The 22,951-nt window shown below is 41.7% G+C and overlaps 1 protein-coding gene across 3 annotated transcripts in view; it reads right to left on the reverse strand.

Annotated features, from left to right (window-relative positions):
- ltbp3 (latent transforming growth factor beta binding protein 3) overlaps window positions 1-22,951 on the reverse strand; it is a 40,474-nt gene that overhangs the window by 15,163 nt on the left and 2,360 nt on the right. For 2 of the 3 annotated variants that reach the window (XM_085364456.1, XM_085364458.1), the window contains exons 2-12: window positions 9,734-10,006; window positions 9,488-9,651; window positions 9,292-9,397; window positions 7,058-7,144; window positions 4,937-5,053; window positions 4,644-4,796; window positions 2,845-2,943; window positions 2,732-2,745; window positions 2,580-2,646; window positions 2,323-2,400; window positions 1,295-1,423 (exon numbers count right to left, since the gene is read on the reverse strand). In XM_085364456.1, the coding sequence (XP_085220582.1) occupies window positions 1,295-1,423; window positions 2,323-2,400; window positions 2,580-2,646; window positions 2,732-2,745; window positions 2,845-2,943; window positions 4,644-4,796; window positions 4,937-5,053; window positions 7,058-7,144; window positions 9,292-9,397; window positions 9,488-9,651; window positions 9,734-10,006 (1,287 nt within the window). The remainder of the gene's footprint in view (window positions 1-1,294; window positions 1,424-2,322; window positions 2,401-2,579; window positions 2,647-2,731; window positions 2,746-2,844; window positions 2,944-4,643; window positions 4,797-4,936; window positions 5,054-7,057; window positions 7,145-9,291; window positions 9,398-9,487; window positions 9,652-9,733; window positions 10,007-22,951) is intronic. The other variant, XM_085364457.1, reaches the window with a different exon arrangement.

Consider the following 22,951-nt stretch of genomic DNA (forward strand, 5'->3'; position numbering starts at 1 on the left):
ACACGTGAGTGACTCAGCCAAATCAGAAACCAGAACTGTGGGGAGGAACGGACTATGAGGCATCAGAGCAAGAAAAACTCCACTTCTGCAGAAGAGACACCTTCAAGCCAGACAGTATGCTAAGGACAACCTGGAGAAAGATTATCCATACTGGAAGCACCGTCCGTACAGTGTAACATAGTGGTGGGAGTATTATGATGTGGGGATGCTTTAGTGTGTCTGGAACTGGGAATCTTGTTGAGGTGGAAAGAATCACGAAATAAGAAACCTCGAGCTGTGTCTTCGCTTTGGTGGTCCAACAAAACAACAACATATGTGACCCCAGGCTGTTAGCCCTGACTTGAATCCCATTGAGAATCTGTGGGGTGAACTAAAGGAGACCATCAAATCTGGAGGATCAAATCTAGAGATTTGCTAAAGAAGAATGGGCTGAGAGCGCCAAGGAGACGCACGTGAGACTTGCTGAAAAGTACAGAAAATGGCTGCACCCAGCAAAAAGATACATGACAGACTATTAGCATCATGGGAGCTAATAGTTACAGGTGTAAACATAGCTGTTCAGTGTGAATAGGCCTGCACCATGAAATTTGAGTTCAAATCCAATTCAATACAGCTGCTATTTCTGCTATAACAGGAAATAACATGTAAAATATTCCTGTTATGTGTCTATTTTTACACTTGAAACAGCTCAAGGCACTGCTCATCAGGAAAACACATGCAATCAGTGAAATACGCCTCAGATAGCAGAAATGCTTCCAGGGCACAAATAAGTTCTTACTGTGGTTTGGGATGTGTCATTTTGCCATTCAGTGTTTTATGCCTTTAAACACATTTGAAATTGAAGTTGGTTCCATTTTAGCTGAAATTCTAACACTGCTGATGACTTTAATAATGTCAAAAGTCACAAAACATTAATGACAAGCAGACTTTAACACATCTTTGTCTCACCGGGAAACCTTTGATTTCTGGTTTGGAGAGTATTTCTGTATTTAGTCGTATGTTGTCATAGTGATGAAGATGCTCAGTGTATTTTGTGTTTAATCTATTTGCAGGTATTTTGTAATTTGCAATGTGTTGAGCTCTTGCAGCCACTGTAATGTTTCTCAAAAAGAGATTTTTGTTGCCGTTGTTGTTTTTTTTACATAATATTTAACATAATAATTTTTATTCTCTAAAAGCTGTGCCTTTCCATTCCTATATGAGAAATATTGCTTGAAAAAAAAATCACACACTCATATGTGAGGTGAGAAACTACTCTCTGCTGGCTCCTCCTGTCTCTACCATTGTCTCTTACCCTCACAGATGTTCCTCTGCGGGTTGAAATGGTAGCCAGGATGGCAGTGACAGATGTGCCCGGTCAGGCTGTTCTCACATTCTCCATGACCACAAATGTTTCTGCTCAGCCTGCATTCATCTGTCGGTGCTTCAAGGAGGAAACAAAGAACGACATCATATATATATATACATGCATATATATGGATACATAGATGCAGAAAGCTGAAAATGTCCATGCCGTGCCTACATTTTTCTGTCACTGGCTTTGTTTGCATTCTAGCAGACACTGAAATGCGTCAGACTTTTTCCAAATTAAAGCCAGTGACAAAGCTGAATAGAAAACGACCAACTGAAGCTGCCATGAAAGAGAAATTACACTCAAGGAAGACTCTAAAAAAAGTCACACATCTGCATAGAAGACAGACCAGATGAAAGCAGCAGAAGCACAAAAGCTGAGCCCTGTGAGTGCTTTGGATTCCTGCTATCATTCAGCACATTTTTTTTCTTTTTCATTTCATGGAAATGGAGTGTGACTCTTACCTGCTAACCTGCTCTTAAATACCAGCACACTTCACCTCCATAGAACCGAGAGACTGTAAACACGGCCTTGAGGCTGGTTCATGCTTCATGGTTGAATGCATGTGACATGCACGGTGCCCCAAAGCATCAGGTAATCACTAAAGCAAAGCATGCGTCAGATCAGATTGGCTTACTTGACTTATTCCCCCCCCCCCCCCCCCCTTTTTGTTGGATTGTTTTAGCCTTTAAAGTGGAGTGCTAAAACAACGCACAATAAAAAAATAATTTAAAAAAATGGAGTGCATCACATGACAAATGCTGTTCACCACACGGAGAAAGTCAACATGTCATTTGTGAGAAACAAGCGCCCATCAGGGGATCTTCTCTTACTGGGGAATGTGGAGAGCTGGATTTTTCTACCTTTGTGGTGCATGAAACATGAGCCAGCATTTATATTCAGAACCCTTTAAGAGATTAATAGAAAGAGATTTTTTTAAGCTGGTTTGACGGCTTGTGTTTGAGACTCACGGAAGACTTTTGTTTGTGTTTCGAAGGGGTCATTGCCGGGGGTCATTCGGATGATTGTCGGCGGGGTGGGTTTAATAACTGTGGAGAAATGAAGTGGGCAGACTTCAGGAGGATGTATGACATGTTCAAGTCCTGATGTTTGATCATTCTTCACAGCATTCAGTCTACAATGTCTACAGATGTTCCCTGCAGTGTGCATTTAGTGAATGAATTTTCATATGTATGACTCATGCAGGCGACCCTCGAGGTGCGCTTACCAGGCACACGAGGACGGGTGGTACTGGTGGGGACCTGGTGCGCAGTTGTCGTTGTCTCTGCATGAATCTGATTGGAAGAGACGATCTGATTTTTAAACGGCAACAGCGATTGCTTTTTATTGCTGTATTAAAATGTAGAAACTATATCTTACCCTCTTGGTGTGCTCTGAAAGAAACGGCAATAAAGGGAAATTTAAGCTCTCAATTCACATGATTCATATAAAGATTTTTCTAAAAATTGCAAAGAGATTCTTTGTGCACTTACCTTGGTTTTCATGGTCGCTGGGGACGGTGATTTGCACCGTCTCTCTTATGTTTTGCAAAAAGTAGCCTTTCCCAGCAGGGCAGAGTTTTTTGAAGGCCACTGAATGCCGTCGGGAGGAAAAAAGAGGAGAGGACTTAAATGTTGCTTTAATTCTCACACCCTGTAAAATAGGTTCAGCCAACTAATAGTAAGTTTGGAGAATCACTCCGTTGATATGTTTAAGTACAACCAAAAAACTGCATTTTGGACTCCAACCCCGCAAAGAGAAATAGTTTAAAAAGCATATGGAAATCCCAAAATGCAGATTTTGTAACTTTAAGAGAAAAAGAAACTACACTGCTTAAAAATAATTGATCTGGTCAGTTGAGTAACAGAGGGGGTGAATGATGGTAATGAAATTAATACCAGGTGCACTCAAAGGGCAACAATGAGACAACCCCAAAAAAGCTGACATTTTCCCCATCAGCAGGACCGGTATCAAGTGCTTAGTGGAAGGAGGGACAGGATGAGTACTGCTAGGGTCACAAAATGACCTCCAGCAGGTCACTGGTGTGAATGTCTCTGACCAAACAATCAGAAACAGACTTCATGAGGGTGGCCTTAAGGCCTGATGTGCTTTATTGGGCCTTGTGCTCCCTGCCTGGCATGGTGAAGTCCTATTGACACAGAGGGACACACACAAATCTACAGGCCTGACTGCCATTAGGCATCAGGATGACATCCTTGGACCCATTTTCAGACCCAATACTCCTCATGCAGAGTACGCAGGCAGTTCCTGGAGGATGAATCATTAGATACTAATCACAAGGCCCCAACACTCGCCTCACCTAAATCCAATAAAACAACTCTATTTCAGTTTATCTGGCACCAACACTTTGTACTGTCCAAGAGCTCAGTGATGACCTGATCCAGATCTAGCAGAGATTCCACCGGGACACCGTCTGTCCTCCCATTAGGAGCGTGCCCAGATGTTGTCAGGCATGTCAACACATGGGGGCCATACAAACTACCATTCTGAGCTGCTGCAGTGAAATCTCAGCAGAGCCTTCTGGATCAGCCTACTGCATAATTTTTCACCTTTTTTCAGGGATCTTTGAATTCAGCCTTTTGCAGGTCAATCATTTTTATTTCATCATCAAATGCTGTGTCATCCTTTCATTCCTAACACATCGCCTGGTCCATATCAGTATAGATATCCAGCATGAGTGTATTTCCCCACTGAGCTCTTGTATGTTTTCATAGTTTGACTTTAATTTGTTTGGAGCAATGTATGAATGTTTATCTTTTTAAATTAAATTATGAAAAGAAAATTAAGTATATTCTACTTAGTTCACTTAATGGCCAAACAGTTCAAAATATCCTGCTTTTTTTTTTCTTATTCTATTCATCCCATCAGACTGAGGAGAGCAGAAACTGTTTACATCTGAGAAGCTGTAACGATTTATTTTGTGCAACTATTTTAACTAATTATCAAACACGGCAGCAAACTGTATCTTCAAGCATGGGCAACAAAATGGAAAGCTCGAACGCTTTCTTTTGTTATTGTTATTTCTATTTCAAACTTTCATGTCATCAAGAATGAAGAGCTGAGCTGCATAATGACCTGGAAAAATCTCTACAATATATCTAGCTAAATGAAAATAATGATTATTTATTTAAAGAGGAATTCTCTGTTGATCATAAATAAGTAACTTTGTTTCTAGACTATGCTGGTGTGCAGCGAGTGGACTGATGTCCCCGTGACAAAAACGAACACGACGCTCGACGTGGCAGGAAGTAAAACCCGTAAACTGACTCACCTGTGCCCTCCTCAGGACATCTTTCACAGTTTCGGCCCCAGGCTTTGCCCACTGTGCAGCAGCATACCACCTGGGTGTGGGGGGTCGGCAGCGGGTAATTGCAGCTCCTGTCGTTGGATGCTATCCGGAAGCACTGACCCAGAGGGGGATACTCTAACACAGGAGAAAAGTGTTGTGGCAATCTATCCCGACAGTACATTGCACGTTTGGAACGATTGTTTCATGTCTTGTGCTTTGTGGCTGTGCAATACAAAGCAGAGAAAAGAAGAAAGCCAGAGAGGGTTTATATTCACCAACACATCGATTTCTCTCCAAGACAAAACCAGATTTGCATGAACACTTGAAGCTGCCCAGTGTGTTCAAACAGTCTCCGTTCTGACAGACGCCCTGCATGGAGCACTCGTTGATATCTTCAGGGTCAAGAAAAGATAAGATTAAAATTAAAATGGCAGAAACAACTCCTAAACTTGGCTTTAAACTGTTCTTTTCCTTGTTATAAGCTACTCCTGGATTCTGTAAAAAAGTATTTGGCCCCTTCCTGAATTTTAAATTTGTTTTTGCACATTTACGTAAATGTTTCACCTCATTGAGCAAATTTTAATATTAAACAAGGACAACCTGAGTAAACCCAAAATGTAGTTTTTAAATTATGTTACCTACTTGGATCTGTGTGAAAAAGTAATTGACCCCAAAAGAACAGCAAGAACTGCAGTCAGGTGTTTGTGGTGACTGGCAAAGAGTCTTTCACGGGCCACACTGAAGGCCCGAACGGCCAGGTTGAAGTCATGCCAAAGCATCTCAATGGAACTTTGATTAGGCGGGTCCAAAACCTTTACGGTGGACTTGCTGGTCTTCGAGCAACTTAAAGAAGTCCAGATGCTTTATCTTTAATTGTTTTTGAAATATTCATGTTCAAATATTGGCTCCGATTTTAATGTGTGAAAAAATGGTTTGAGAGTGGGTCAATGGAACACTTTGCAAATTAAAAAAAGAGAGCAAAATTACCCTGAAAAACATTTAATATATAAAGGAAAAAATTCACTGACCTTATTACATGAAACTGTGTGTGATCAAACTGTGGGCCATAAAATGTTTACGCAAATTTGAGATGACGCTCAAGCAAGAAATGTTCTAAATAAATGGCTGGTTTGACATGGAGTGACCCAAATTTGAGACGGGCCTTTGTGCTCTTTGTGGTCAGCAGTGGTTTTCTCCTTGGACTCTCACACGGCTGCCTTTTTTGTCCAGTCTCTTTCTTATTGTTGAAACATGAACTCTGACCTTGACAGATGGAAAGTGATGCCTGAAGATCCTCTTGGATGAGTCGTCGCTGCGCTCTTGGAGTAATTTTTGTCAGCTGGCCACTGCTGGGAAGCTTCACTACTGTACCAAGATTTCTCCATTTACGGATAATGGCTCTCACCGTGGTTCATTAGAGTCCCAAAGTCCCTCATTACTGAGGGGAATTACTTTTTCACAAAGGGTATGGATAACTTAACTAAGGTCATATTTTAAAAACTGCATTTTCTATTTACCCAGGTTATCTTTGTCAAATATTAACTAGAGATGGCACGATACCACTTTTTTATGTCCGATACCGATATCATAAATTTGGATATCTGCCGATACCGAAATGAATCCGATATAGTGTTTTTTAATCAATAAAACTGTTTTTTAATATCTTGCTGCATTTTGTATAAGTTCATACTCAAGTTTAAATAAACAACAACACTGAAGCTATTCTGTTATACCGGTATGTAAAATATACACTGCACCCAAAATATTTCATAATTCAGCAATACTGATCAGTCTAATAAACTTAAACCTACTCCATCCTTCCTATTCTGGTACTGTTATCAAGCTTAAACGTGCTGCTGGTTTCCTCTTTCTGGTACAAAGTGGGCCAAAAATAAAGAAGAGAGACAGACTCGCGACAGAAAAGCCAATCAGCTGATCATTAATCAGTTTCATGATTGAAGTAGCAGCAAGAAGAGGCACTTGCTCCATATATTGGTTGTTAAGCTTAACGTGGGAATGCTTTACAAACATTCAGAGATGAACTTAAACACTTGCTTTACTTCTCTCTGGGATCACTTCCTCGGAAATGAAATGCTGGTTTGGTAGCGAGGCTACAAATACACACAGCCGCTCTATCACATGATGCACACTGCTCCGAAGTGCTACGGTTATGAGCTGAGTTACACCGTGTCGCAAGTTTTGTGAGGTGCTTTTTTGATATTTAATGGATCGGATTACATTTTTAATTTCTCTCCGATATCCGATCCAGTAATTTACGTCAGTATCGGACCGATACCGATACGTAATATCGGATCGGTCCATCTCTAATATTAACACTTATTGTTTAAAGTAAGAATTCAGGGAGGAGGAAAATACTTTTCACGGCTCTAGTTTACCTTTACAGTGAGTGCTGTTGAATCTTTTATAGCCTTGGGGACAAGTAGAGCCATAGTCTTCCACAATGTTCTGTTTGACTGATGCATCTGAGGAAAGACGCAGCAGAGCACACAGGTAAAGGTATATGAAAAGCAGATAGTTTGACATCAAATTATACAAAATGTTTAGGCACCCACCAGGTAAATGCACCGCAGTTGCAATTTTTTATACCTCAAATAATACAACAGCCCTTTACAACTAATCAAGCAGCTGTGAAACTCCCACATCACCTGTACCTCAGGTATTCTCGTCTAAATCTCATCAGTAAATCTTATATAAGGCTTTAGTGTCTCCCTACTGTTGCTACAGATCTGCAAACTGTTTTGCAACCCAGCTCCACCCCTGCCTCTCCTTTCATGCTGTGTCTGACAATCAATACTGTATCCTTTGTAATGCCTGTTCTGTTCTGCCCAGTGATCTGGCTGCTGTTCTACACACCTCCAGCTTTCCACACAAGCAGGTAGAACAGGAGGAAGTTCCTACACTACCTATAGCTTACTGCAGGTGGAAATGAGAGCTTTCTTTTGAATGTAGTGGCCCCGGTTATCTGTTCATGCAACACTTTTTCACGTCCCTCCCAAACTCTTTTCTGAACAAAACCGCTTCCATGACTTTTTGAACGACTGTCACACAATCAAAGCCTTCAAGCAAAGCGTGAGAAAAGTGAGAATAGTTTTGTAATTATTGTAGAGGTGTGGGAGTTGAATTCTTGATAGGAAAAAACACAGAAGTCCTAGTTTAAACATCAGTAATTGGGGAAAAGCACCTTTTTACTGCGAGCTAAGTGACAGGGCTGTCTCCCAGTGTCTGTGGAGGCTCTCTGCAGGTCTCCCACAGTCCAAAGACACGGCAGTCCAGAAACATGAATTTGGACTGTGGAAGTGGTGTTTCTAAATCACCCATAGGCGTGAATGAGTGCATGAATGAGTGTCTGTCTTTTTGTGTTAACCCCTTTTGACGGACCACCTATCTGGAGGGTACCACACCTCTCACCCAATGACAGCTGAGATAGACTCCAGACTGAAGGGGATGGTTAAAAACTATTGCCTGCAATTCAGTTCAATTCAGTTTAATTTATATAGTGATAAATGTCAACAACAGTTGCATCAAGGAGTTTTATGTTGTAAGGTAGGGAGCCTACAATAATACAGACAAATACCCAAACTTGAGCAACTGTCATCAAGAGCAAAACTACGTTTATGTCTCAGTAATTGCTACTTCTCATTTTTTATGTATTTGTCTAATTGTGTGGTTATACAGATCAATGTTCCTTTAATACTTTTTAGTTTAAGTTCCATTTTTGGGTCTGGACAAACCTTCCCTTTCTTTTTGTTTTCTTTTCTAATCATAGTTGTTTGAAGTCTTGGGGTGGTAGCTTGCAAGAGAACTGCCTTAAATTTTCTTTCATGAGACCTGAAATAATAAACCACGGTATTCTCCTCCTCCTTCTTACTGTTCAACTTTCCATCAGGGAGTAAAAACATGCAAAGCTGTTTTATGACAGAGCCGTGGAAACACTGCACATTGTGAAATCACAATGGAAACAGAGGCAACACCGCAGCTTACCTTTATCATCTCATTGAAAAAGAAAAAAAAAGATTAAAAATACAACCAGGTGTAACATAACAGATAGCACTTTTTGCAAAAACAGCTTTTAAAAGACTAACCAGGATCAGGTTTTGTCAAAGGCCACATTGTCTGAAGCCAGAACTGAGAGAGGGAATAATAGCAGAGTGGAAAAAGCACGAGTAGCCAAGATTTTCATGAAATTTGATCTTCTGCAGCGTGATGACAGCGCTGAACTGGGCAGGCCCATAGGAACATGCTTAACTAGAGGGTTATTTTCCACATTCTCTTTTTCTGTCTCACTGTCTGTGTGTAATTCTCATAATTTCTTCCGTTTCCCCCACCTTACCGCTAACTTTCATGTAGACGTTCAGACACTCGTTTTTTTAATAGAGGTACAAAGTGATTGTTTTAATCCAGGGCCATAATTTCAGAAGGTGGAAGGTATAAATTGGTGGGAATGCTTCACATTTTTGGCTCAATAAACAGTAATTTTATTCCCGGGAACACACAAGATGCTGATTTTTTTTTAAAAATCTTAATACTGTAGATAAAGATGAAAGCTAGAAACCCTAGATGTGTGACATTTACAAAGCTGGTAAAAAAGGACATTTCTTGAGGTACTCACTTGGTAATTTGGGGCACTGATAACATTTGTTTTGTCCCCATGAATTCCCCACACTCCCACAGCAATCCTCCTGATTGGTCAGAACAGGAAGCGGGGTGCTGTTGCACTAAAAGACCAATATTGAGAAATATTAACAATGGGAAAACAAGGAACGCATCTATATTTCAAGTTCAAAACTTCTTACAACTGAACTCACGGCTTGTTTGGGCGTGGTCTCTTGAAAGCAGCGCCCCTTTGGTTTGCGCCTCACCAGGACCTGGCGTGTCCCCGTTTTGTGAGGAGGTTTGATATCCGTTGAGTCGAGTGAGTGAATGATTACGGAGGTGTCTGGCGTGTGGTGAACACGTACATTAAACTGCACTGGAAGAGAAAAATCAGATATGAAAGGAAAGGGAAGAAGAGATATTACAATGTGAGAAGTGCTGAGGCAGACGATAGGTACCTTCTGAGGAGTGATGCCCCGGCTGTGATAAGGGGACGTTGAAGATTGACATTGACGACGTGTGTGTAAACTGGCTGCGGCTTATGCTTGACTCCACAAATTTCTGGCCGTCTGGCTTTAAAGCTACGGGGTACACAGGCTGCTCGTTGCCTCGCGCTGCCTGGGCTTGCTGGAGAGGAAACTGGCAGAGTCGACCGGTGAAGCCGGGAGGGCACAGGCAGTGCTTCCTCGAGCTGCATACTCCTCCATTCAAACACGTCAAGGGACACACAACTGCAGAGAGGAAAAGGCAACAGGCGCAGTCTTAGAAATATAAGTTGATAAAGCATGAATTCATTGATTCACTAAAATACAAGTATTTCATACTTTGAAATCCATCAATATGTATTCATGAGTTTTGTCAGACTGAAAGTGCTGATTTAGGATCCCCTGAGTCAGAGGCAGACTTTTATATGATCTTTCATAGAGTGATGTGAACAGCCTTATGATTCAGTAATGTACAGCATAAGTATGGAAGACAGACCAACGGGTTTGCAGCATAAGCAGGGCAGCGTAAAATCTTCACTTTGAACCGTGCCACTATAAAAAAAAATGAATGAGTCCCTGAAGCCAGTCGGCCTGAGCAAGAAAGCAGGTAAAGTCATTGATCTGTATAACGGCTTCACTGTGGCATATGGGAAAGATCTTGAAGTTCGTGGGAAAGCGGCTGGCCTTAAAGGCATATACAGTACTCACTGCAGGTTTATTAGGTTCCCCGCTGTGTTTATTTAAGTGCAAAGTTGTTGAAATTCCCACAATAAGAACAATCGCAGGAAAGAGATAAGAGAGAGAGAGAGAGAGCAGAACTGTAAGAAAACAGCAAGCAGTGATGAATCCACAGAGAAAGATAAAACCCAAACAAGCTAGTGAAGTGGGAGTGAAAGCTTAGTCATGAAGGCCATCTCGTTATTGTGCTTCGATCCATGTTAGGTCTTTGTAACATCCCAAATGTTTGTGATACCTGAGCGTCAGTAAGACTTCCAAACACATGCACTGCAATTATGAATTAACATCATAAGCTACACGTATACTTAAGAGCAAATCAAGACAGTTATTATTAAATGTGCTGCAATTACATCACACAGCAAAAAATACTCACTGGACACTTCATTAGGCACAGCAGTTCGACTGCTCATTAGTGCAACTTGTTTAATCTTATCAGCCAATCACATGGAGCCAAATCAATACATTTTGTTCAAACTGTGCATCAAATAGGAAAAGAAAGATCGTTTGAAACTGCCGCGGTTTTTGGTGCCGGACGGGCTGAGTGCTTTAGAAACTGCTGACCTGCTGAAATTTTACTCCACAGTCGTCTCTAGTGTTTACAGACAATGAGCCAAAAAAAGAAAATATCCAGTTTGTGGCAGAAAATGCCTTGTTGATGTAAGAGGTCAAGGCAGAATGACTGCTTCAAGTCGATAGGAAGGCAGCAGTAAGGTTAGCAGCCATTTGTTACAATCAAGGTATGCAGAGGAGCATCTCTGAACGCACAAGGTGTCACGAGACACTGCAGCAGATGTTGCCTGGTCTCAACATGAAAACATGGAACCATCCTGTCCTGTGTCAACAGCGTAGGCAGGATAACGCCCCATGCCACAAAGTTAAAAACATCTCAAACTGGTTTCTTGCAACATGATAATAAGTTCACTGTAGTCAAACGTACGTCAGCAGTCATCAGCATCATCTCATGTGATGGAATAGGGGATTCACATCACAGGTGTGCAGCCGCAGCTGCGTGATGATGTCATGGCAGTATGATTGACATGAAACAGATGCTGTGGGAAAATGACACATTATAACTAAACACATCCAGAAAAGGTGTATAGGGTGCATAACAATGTGACTGTTAGAGCGAAACATCTGAATGATGATGCTCACACAGTAATCTAACAATGAGTTAAAAAAAATAAAGGCGTGTTTCTTCAAGGCAGGGCTCAGCGGTTTGATAAAGTGCACCATTTTTTTTCCACAGTGCCGCATAAAGATGTTCATCTTTAAGACAGTCTAAGCTTTCCATCTTGTATTACATAAGGATTTTTTTTTCAGTAAGAGAAATACTGTGTCTGAGCTTAAAAAAAGGAGTCAGTCGGTTAATAAATTCACACATTTTGATAGTAAATCAGGCAGCTGGCAGCAACCTGTGGAAACTCCAAGAGGTTTGTGGTTAAAAAGCAGCTGTGGACACTACTCGTCAGGTTAAGAGCTTTAATGATGCTGCGATTGTGTCTTTAATGTGTCTTTTATGTAAGAGAAAAATCTGAGTATTATTAGCTGTCATCAAAGTCTCTGCCAAAGGAATGTGTGTGCTTTCCAAAATGTTGACCAATTCATTAATTTTAAAAAAGCTAGAGGTCTGTTTGAACAACAGAATCCGACTGCATTTAAGGCCCTTTTTTAGGTTATAAACCAACCAATTAGTCAAGAAAACAAACAAAAAAAAAATTGACTGGATGAAAGCAACTGTTATTTTCTAACAAGCAAGAAAGAAACTAGACTTCAAATGACAGGGTGCTCACTTGTGGTGTTCACACAATGTTTTTGTCTCATTTTTCAGCTCCATTGTTCTCACTTCCTCACACCCTCCCTTCGATTACCAAGATCCAAAACTTTTCTCCTATTAATGCAACGCCCTTTGTCAGAATGGTTTCCCCTCGGTTATTTTCCTGCCGTGTTTTCCTCCTTTGTCTCTTTTCGTGTCACTTGAAGTTGAATTACAGCCTCTTTGTTAAATGCACTCACTGTTGTCTTCCTCCTCCTCACCACCGCTTCAGACTTCTGCCTAAATATAGAGTCCACCATCTCTTCTACACGAGTTCTGCTTAATCACTCAAAACTTAAAATCCATTTTTCACCAAACAAACATTCACTATAGAGCTTACCCCTCCTGTATCGCTACAACATTAACTTTGAAGAGGAGAGGAGAGGAGGCCTCTCACTGTTGCTGAGCCAGGTTCGCACACGTGGAAGTAATTAGTTGCGGACTGCCGAGGAGTCTGGGCTGTGGGGTAATTAGGGGACTAGATCACTTTAAGCACAGCAGGGACATCCTCATATGGTGAAAGTCTGGCAGAAAAATGAAAGAACTTCAATGAAACACCCAACAAGTGGCATAAAATATTTTCACTCTGAAGCAACATGGACACTTCAGAGGAAGTCTGCCTATAACACTTTGTGACAGAGGACTTTAACCACTAGGACTGGGTGCAGGCAGCAACATGCAGAATCAGGTGGAAAGGCTCAGGCACAGACTGAAGACTACTTAACTCTGACATAAGAGCTCCAGTTTCCAAGGTTCACATTTCATCTCAGAACTGGATTTCGAATGAGAGGAAACTGGGAAAATGAGGGCCTTGAAAATTGAGATTGCAGACACAGAAAAAGAGCCAGAGGACTTTTTTCCCCGAATCTTACATTAGATTACACAATCTAAACGCACAGAGGCTGTGGAAACGACTAACTGTAGACAGTCTGGACTTGAGCTGGGAATGTGTCTGAATGAGACATGATCCAGCTCCTCAAAAAAGAGAAGAGAGAACATTTTTCATACCTGGAGTTGAATTTCTTGGACTCCTGTGAATAAAACCTCTTGATGTTTTTAGCCTGACGCTGCGCCGTGCTACATGCAACAATGCTGATTGCACAAACAATACTCTGTGGATAACACACATCATCTGCTTGGTGCATGATTATATATATCACATCTGTTGTTTCTGTGACCGGTCTATTTTTACACTGAGTTGTGAAACACACTGGTTTATCTATTTTAAACAGAAAAACAGTCAAAAACGCCAAAAAAGGGTCATTCACAGCATACAGAGATGACAATTCTACGTTGATTTGTTATGACAGATAGTCCAGTTTTTGGAGGGAAAACTCTGTTGTTTGTGTCTTCTGGCTGTTTAAAGGAACAAACTCCACCCTTGAAAGGTTGTAAAATATACTCCTGACGAAGAGCAAAGTGAGCCTGCAGCTCTAATTAAACTGTAGTTTAAAAAAAAGAAGAGAATTTCATTTTAAAATCAAATCCGGACACACCTAAACAGCAAGAGAGACTATAGATGTAGGAAATATCATCAGCTGTGATATTGCAGATGACCTTATTCCGTCCTTTTTGGGCTTCCTGACAACTGTTAAGATGTTCTTCTCTATGTGTTACATGCTGCTGTGAGCGTTTTGTTGTGTAATGTCATAGAAACCCCATATATTTATTTACAAAAAGCATTTCATGGCGCTTTAAACAGAAATGTCTGAGTTAACAGAAAAAAAAAAACAACCTGCAACATCTGGAAATTTCAAATTAAGCCAGAGTGAAAGAGCAAAAATCTGAAGATCCTCAAAGAGGCCATTTCAGACAGGCTTTAAAACTTGGTCAGCCCCTGAGCTCCCATGTTATAGTGTTAAAATGCCTAACTTAACAGCAGAAATAAACATATAAATTTGTTTTTTAGGTGTTCGTAACTGGCTATAACTGCCCAGAGATACTGCCATGATGTCTGCTGGGTGGCAAGACGACACAAGCAGCCAAGATGCAACTGTTTCAGGACTTTATTGAAGTCTGGTAGATGATCGTGGGATCCTTTCCATGGTAAACAAAAATGCCTCCATAACAACCAGCCAAGTGTTAAAAAAAAAAAAAACCTCTGCAGGAGGAGGCTTTATCACTCAGTGGACCATTTAGGTATATGATGTCAAATCTATCGGAACATGAAGACTGTATACGGGAGCAAAGAGGGCTCAGCACAAAGTGCATTCTGCAACAGCATTCTCTGGATGACTGAGTCTGTGTTCAGGAAGGAGGAACTATGGAGGTTTTGAATAGCTCATGGCCTTAAGCATATAACATCATCTCTAAAACAGTGGAGTCAGTGTGATGCATGTGCATGCCTGGCTTCCATTGGCACTGGGTGACGTGTTTATTCGTGTTTATTCATGATATGACAGAAGTGAAAATATGAGCGCTACTTTCTGCTCGGATTCAGGGGTGAGGAAGGTTTCCAGGGTCACAAGAGTCACGTATCAAGTTAAAGCTCCGACGGCAGGTGGTATTACACCTGCACTTCGTGCCTTTATTATCCTGATGCACAAACCTCCGCTTCACATCTTCCTCCTTTAAGTTCGAGCCATGCACAGACTAATGTTTCCTGCAGATTGTTTGTAAGTGGGTGTGTTTGTTTGTGTGAGAGTGCTATTAAGTCAAGGGTGTATCGCCTCCTCAGAATGCTGCTGCGGTGGAGCGACTGCACCACATTACAAGCTGAAATGGGCACAACGTTTAAAAGCTGAGATCATAACAAAGGGTTTTACTCTCCGGCGGACTTTCCCTTTAAATCATCACCTCGGCGTTCATTGGCAGAATTTATGACCCAAAATCGCTCAGCGACTCTGTCTGTCAGCTAGCTTAGCCTCTCGGAGACAGACGCCCTCTGTTTTCCACCACACCTTTGTCTTTACAGATCCAACACATTCCTGAACCGAGAGGTGGTGTGTTATTAAAAATCAAACGTGCTTAAGAGTTATTTGGTGGTCTAGATGAATGTGAGGCATGAACAGGGCTGGCTGTGTCAGTGGCGGGATGTGGAACATGTGCATCTGAAGCAACTACTCTATCATGAACAATATTTTCCACATGTTAAAAAAACAACTGAAGAAGTAGAGAACAGTCCATGATTTCAACATTACTCACTGCTAATCCATGCCAAATCGATCCACATAAAGTTTTTAATAGATAACTTTGTTCACTTCAGATCATGTAGACACACCGCACTGCCATTTCATATTTTTGATCTATCTTTCCAAAATGTGGTTGGAGTGGAGCTAAGAAAGCATTTGAAGTTGACCTTGTGCTTTGCTGTTATGCTTTCAAAACCTAATTTAATTTTGAATGCCAGCTTCCCCGTACGTTCCAAGAGTCAGGAAGCTTATAATTTTCCCACCCACTGCTGACTTCAGAAGAAAGACACGAACAGCACAAAGAGACAGGAGGGAGACTCCTTGTCTTCAAGCTCTTATCATCAGCACTTCAAGTGATGGACAAATGAGAGGGAACAAACAGTGTATTTATTATATATAATAAATATATCATATTAAAGTGAGGGAATAAAGCCACACGAGAGAGATGTAAAATCCACAGACTAAAAAATAAGTGGATTATTGCGATTCCCAGACACTTATTTCTTTAAGAAAAAAAAACAGATTGGTACATTCCTCAGCTCCTACGTAAGCAAGCCCAGTGTAACGAGAAAGACATAAATAATGTCCAAAGAAAGCCCAGGAAGACTCGATCAGATTGAAAGATCTGAAAAGTTTAATGATGTTAAAGAAAGAAACAAAGAAAGAAACAAAGAAAGAGTTGCCCTTTGAGTACCCTGTGAAAAACCCACCCACTCACTTCTGTCTGTCTGGAGATGACGCATCATCAGCCCCCTCCCTCCACGGCGTCCTTTCAGCCGCAGCCGCACCCTCCCAGCACAAAAACAACAAATTACAGTCCTACAGACTGCAACTCACTGAACTGAAAGCTACCCCACATAATCTTGAGCCATACAGATGATACAATGGCCCGATCTGTCCCCGTCTCTCACTACTGTCCTCTGGCCAAACTTAGCAAGCTAACCCGTCTGAAAGTTGGTGATGACTCCTGCTGAGTCACTTTCACTGTGATTCAGTCCCTGGATGGGTTTTTGGTCCCAGATCTTATTGGCCCGTACAGCTGCAGGAATACAGAGTGTGACACCACCAGGAGTTGTTTTTAGACTGGTGGAGCTTTCAAATTATTACTGAGTAATTGTGAAGCATGACACAGTTGGTAGTTGGTGTTTATCTTCAGTGGAAGTAATGATTACATCAAACTGAGTGTAGAAATATCTAAAAATGTACTCCAACATGGTTTTTTTTTAATATTTCTTCCACGTAGTGAGTAATTCTCATCAATATTTTATGAAAATTCCACTTGGTGGTTTATTAAAGTGGACCTTTTCCTCATTTATCGCTCCATATTCATAGTCCTGGACTCTACTACAGTAGAGTGGGTCAGTAGCTTTATATGAGTCACAACTGCTTATTTTTCTTATACTGTACCTTAATGCAGCCTCTCGGTTCACCCATGGTCCAAAACAAGCCATTTAAGCCTTAAAAGGTGCCTTAAGGCCACCCTTCTTTCAGGTCAGCTTTCTCTTAATTGGCTGTTGCTTGGCTTGGCTTCAGATGCAGTTGTTTAGTTTCCACAAACACAGCCGGGTGCTTGAGGGTACTGCCACTAAATCAGGTTCTAAGTAAACTAACTGCAAACCCACTAAAAAACATAATTTGTCAGACTTGATTGGGCAGTCTTTTAAATCCATCCATCCACAGTCAAGGCCGAACCTGATCCAGAATATAGGAGCCTACAAAGATTACAGCAGGAAGTCTGAATATTTGGTACAATAGGTCAGCTTTAGTGTTCACAGTGAAACATAAACACTGCTTCTTTGTTTTTCATGGCCTCTGTGGTCTCATTCTACTATGGAATATGAAAGTGGTGAAGCTCAACCTAGCTTAATGCCTGCGAGTGGAAAACTAGATTTAACCCCGTGACCCTGTTCTCGTCTTTTAAAAAGTGCTTCCAGGATTATTTCTGGTTATATTTTTTTCTTCTCGTTGACCTGAGAGAACTGTGACTAAACAACACCGGCTCCCATAAACAGTTGCCACAAGAGCCGGTGTTTAAAACGAGAAGAAGAGAATGGCTATCATCATATGACGTGCTTCCCTTTACCATCAAACCACGTCCCCAAATACACCCACCGTCAACTGGCACTGTGAGACCACATACCACGCCAAGCAAGGGACGACGCATGAAGTGGGTCAGACTCCCGCAGCTGAGCCAGACACTGGGAGTAAATGACATAATCACCGCCTTATGAAAACACAAACCTGCGTACACATTCCTCCTCCTCCTTCTCCTCCTACTCTCCCCCTGTAGAGCTCCCGCTCCTCCATCAACCCCCAGAAACTCTGGACGGCCTCACTTTCAGCTATCCAAACAACAGTGCTGCCCTTTGCCAGAGTCCAGCACTGTCACTGAAGGCTTTCATTACCTCTCTCTCTCTCTCTCTCTCACACACACACACACACACACATAAAGGCTAAAACAACAGTTTGTTAACATTACAGAGACGGGATGATGACAACGACGACTGCTCCCGAGAAACAGAAGCAGCCGTCATTAAGGGGGATCAGTCTGAGTATAGGGAGGGCTGCGATTTCCCAGATCTAAATCAAACCCTGCCTTGCGCAATGTGGTTTTCACATGTCATGGAAATATGCAACCACACTGCGCAGCTTTTTAGCGGGCACAAATCCAGCGTTACCCCATCACGCCCCTCTGGCACATACGTTTTGTGGAAAGAGAGCAAGAGAGTCAGATAGAATCTTGGCACCGGTGCAGATGATGTCATCTAATGACTATCTAAAAGCCCCGGCTATAAGGACTGCAGGGCAGGCAGGTAAGCGTGCTGACTGTGCTCTGCTGAGATTATGTCAGATACCTGTGCTGTGAGATACTCAGCACTGGAGTGCGTGGCAGGTAATGTCTGCAGGGTGCTCTGTCTCAGGCCAGGGCAGGAGGCAGCGCTGGCGGAGGCCATGTTATTCTATTTACCCTTCCTAATCGCTACAGCTACAGGGTCTCTGCTCGGTGTGGGTACAGTCCCCAGCATTCCTCTCAGTAGCTTTAAATAACTGCTCCATTCCCCCCTCTCACTACACAAATGGGAGGAGAGTGCTAAAGATGGCAAAGAGGGTTGTTTGTTTGAGCTGGGTTCATTCAGCACACCACTCCTGGACACAGTCACATGCAAAAAATATACACGCCGTTGCCCTGAGACGATTTAAAAGAGAGCACCTCTAATTGCTGCTTTGTTTCCACAAAGTTCATTTAATGAGATGCTTTTTTTTTCTCTTTTTCTTCGCGCTGAAAAGTAGGATTAAAGCGTTCAGAGCGGCCTGTAAGACTAGAAAAGCGCTACATAAATGCAGGCTATTTAGAGTCTGATTGGATGGGGAACTCCGGCTTAAGATCATGTGGATGTTGGCTCTGAGTGAGTGTTGTGGTGCAAGCTTGACTAAAGTAAAATTTAAAAAAAAAGGAAAAACTGACTGTGGAGTTAACCTTTTTAAAAGGCCACGCTTCACTGAGGGGAAGCTGCACTGAATCAAAACAAAGTGACTAAAATTGGGTGTGTTTATCTTTTAAAAGATAAAGCATTTTCACAGCTTTACCAGTTGGATCCACTTTTATGAGGGGAGCCCACAGTGGAAACAAAGGCAAAAAAAGAAAAGGTTAACGAGAACACAAAACCTCCCAAATAATTACAAGCATTATTTAAATGGACACACGGAGGTTACACTTATTTAGATTAAAACTCAGCCTTGGCAACAGGGTCAATGGCCAGCCTGTAAACAGCAGCCAAAGGTAAGAAGCTTTCATGATTATTAAGCTGGGAATGAATGTGCCCGAGAGTCCATCACTCATGTGTGTTTGTGTGTTTGTGAGTTTGTGAGCACGGGAGCCGTGCCCAGCTTTGCCTCTGAGCTCAGTCCAGCCTGCGGCAAAAAATCCGGAGTGCTGCAGGTTTCTTGGTTGCCTGTGTTAGACCGCTTTCTCCAAAGTTTGGCATGACAGAGAAAAGAGCGTGTGGGGAAGAGCAGAGGGCTTTGAAAGGTAAAATAAACTTGCCTCCCTAAAGAGAAAGAAGGAGAGAGAAAGCAGAACCAGCCTTGACTGCTGTATTTAACTGACTTGTGTTCATCTTCAGGCTCCCATGGACCTCTGACCCATGCCAAGGGAAAACCAAAACAAACCACAAGGCTACTACTGTCACTTTACCCTAAATACAAAACCACATGGGAAATCCTCAAATAGCCATTTCCACTTGTCATGATGCCCATTTTAGGGGACGCAAGCCCAGACTGAGCTATGATAAGAACCACTTCCTGTGCAAACGAGGCCCCGCCCCCCCTCACAACATTCCCTTAGATATTCCAGAAAAAGATGAGAATCTGGAGCTGCCTGGCAACAGCAGGCCTGATAAAGAGGAGATGCAGAGGAGAGAGGAGGCTCAGCGGGCTGTCTGGGAGCTGAGCAGCTGCTGTCAGGAAGGCAAGATATATTGGATGCCTCCGTGCTAGCAACAACGAGAAACATTTAGACTTGGACTAAAAAAGCACGCCTTAGTCAAAGCAACCACAGTATGTGCACTGCTTTTATGTAGCCATTGATTCTGAAAGAATATCTCCTAAAAGAAATACATAATTCTGACAAAGTACAAGACGTATAAACTTTGAGGCGCAATAACCAAGAACCAAGATTGAAAGTGTTGGGGATAAAGGAAGTTTTTAAAAGGGGTCATAGCATGTGATCAGCATAAGCTAAGGTCATTCACGGGTTTCTCTGTGAAGTGAGTCACATGTAACTCTTTCATCCTTTTTAATATTTTCCAGTCTCTGAATGCTAAAATTCAACTTTAATAAATAAAACAATATGTATTCTGCAATAGTTTTATCGCTGTCATAACCACCTAACCCCCTGCAGAGCCCTGTGATTACTTACATAGGCACCATGTGGAGTCCATGAGGAGGGCAAATTGTATGTTGCTGCAAACAGTTCTTTTTTCTGCCTGCCATGCCTGGAAGGAATTCTTTGCTTTCATCGGTTTTATAAAGTGCAAAGTGAAATGCAGATTCATTTATGACACATGTAATCAGCGCAAGCGTATCGACAAAACAAATCGGATGTCGTAATCTGATGGCCTTAGCAATAAAACGATGTCCTGTAACGTCTGCCTGTGTGCAAACGTTCTCTTATAGAAAGTCCAAATGAGCAGCGTGCTGTGCAGGTGATTTATATTCATGTCCTCCAGGTTATTCACACTGAGACAATCTGCTCTGTCTGAACATCTGGGTGGTCGCCTCTCCGTCTGTCTGTCCCAGTCTGCAACAGCATAATGACATCCCGCGCAGATCAAACAGATTCATTATTTCTATTTATTACTTGATTTACATTTTGGATAATTGCTGTTTATGAACTAGTGTATTTTTAAACATAAAGAAGCTCGGGCCTTTACGCAAACAAAGCTTCTGTGGTATATTGCTGGAAAAACAGAGTAATTGTTTAAAGCTGCTCTAATCTATGCCATACCTTTTTATTTTAGTTACAGTACTGCGCCAAAGTCTTAAATCACCCCTCATTTCTTTATGTTTTGGATCTTTCTGCCTTTTTTTTCAGTTCTCTCAAGATGATCCCACACTGCTTCATTCATGTTGAGGTCTGGGCTGTGGGGAAGCCAATCCATGACTACCAGAAATGTAGCTCCAAACCATGATAGATGGCTGTAGACACTCACTGTTGCTTCTCTCCTGACCTCCTCCATACATGCTGATGGAAATTTAAACCAAAAGTTCCAACTTTGGATTCATCTCTCCATTAGACTTGCTGTCACTAATTTTCAGTCCAGTTTTTGTGTGAGCAAATCTGAGCATTTTCTCTCTGTTCCCCTTGCTTAAAAATGGCTTCTTAACCGCCATCCTTCCACTGAGACTGTTTCTGATGAGGCTTCGACAAACAGCACATGGATCAACTGAGAGATCAAATGAGTCCTGTGTCAGGTGTTTGCTGGATTCCTTCTTACTTCTTAAGGACATGACTTTCAGATCAAATACACCTGCTGTAGATAGTTTTTAGGCCTTCTTCTGTCCTCTGCTTGTCCAGTTTCCTCAAATTTGTTTAATGACACGCTGCACACCATGGTGAGTTTTCAGCTAATAAATCTTTGGGAATCCCCTTGTTGGTGAAAATTTATTCTTTTGTATTTGTTAAACTGTGTTATCTTTGCCATTTTTCATAGATTCAACTAAAGAAATTAGTAAAAAAAAAATTTTTTGGATATTTTAGGACATTTTGTTAGTAACAAAGTGCTTACAGATAGAAATTGGCTCTTTGCTAAGTTGTCTGTTATGTGTAGACACAACATTTGTTCATCCCTTGAGCTAGCTGCCTGTTTTATGCTTGAATGATACATAGGTCAGCGTGAAGTGACTTAACAAACAAACAAAAACAGTCAGGTACAAGCACTGTGCTGAATATGTTTGGGGAAAGCAGCCAATGTCCAAAGAAAACCTTAGAGAGATCTTCAGAAAGCCTGGTGAACTGTTGCTCGAGACCACTGGAAAAAATGGTCTGGTTTCTTAGAAGCAAAATATAAAGAAATGGGAGCCAGCTCAAAAGTTTTGTACAGTAACGTACAAAGAATACAAATCGTGCAGAGTGATTTCACATCCTTTAGCTCAGCCGCTTTAGTTTTAAGTGCCTGTCACTGGCTGAAAAGTCAGAGGATCAACAAACTGAGGAGGGTTTTATGATCACCATAAATACACGCACTGTACCTGTATTATTTAGCTTTTGATATATTTAACTTTGGATAACTTCTTTGGCCTACTAAAACAGAACAAACAGAAGTAACGAACAGGATTTCACTTCCCTCTTTCAGTTTAATATAAAATAAATGACCTATTTTGCCGTGGAAACACAAACTTTTGAGAACATGTCAAGTAAAGCAAAGCAAAAAGTCTCAGTGAACTACATTATGACTAAAAGTGTATCTTGGTTCTGAATGTGTTTGCTCTTTAAAGACTCTTCTTTACTTCTACAGACTGACAGGAATCATATTTTCTTTTGTGGAAAAGTTTTGTTCAGTCTGGGCGTCAGGCTCGCCGTTGCTTACATCATAACTGCTCCAATATGGAAAAGTCTTCATATTGTTGCTGCTATAGCCGTGGCCGTTTTAACACGGGAGAGAGAAATTTCCACTTGTCCAGACCACATTCCAGCGCTCGCGCTGAACAGCACACATCTCCTGTGCAAGCTGGAGTCGACTCCTCGGTCCCTCTCTGCAAAATACTCCGATAAACGGACGGATAAATCCGGGAGACGGGACTGTGTGACGACATGATCTCGTTATCCAGACACACTGCGAAACAGCATGAGGCATTCCAGGAATCCGACGCGTCTCTCTTGAATTACTTTACACAGAAGCTCCATAAAACGTGACGTACCACAAGGAAATCGGGGGGAGAAGAGGGAAGACTGATGCCGGAGCCAACTCTTTGCCTCTACACTGTGTCAGAGTGGAAGAATACTGTCAC

The sequence above is a fragment of the Diplotaxodon limnothrissa genome, linkage group LG10 (assembly GCF_057381915.1).
Source record: "Diplotaxodon limnothrissa isolate DT_005_m linkage group LG10, D_limnothrissa_male_GT1.1, whole genome shotgun sequence".
NCBI classification, from domain to species: Eukaryota; Metazoa; Chordata; class Actinopteri; order Cichliformes; family Cichlidae; genus Diplotaxodon; species Diplotaxodon limnothrissa.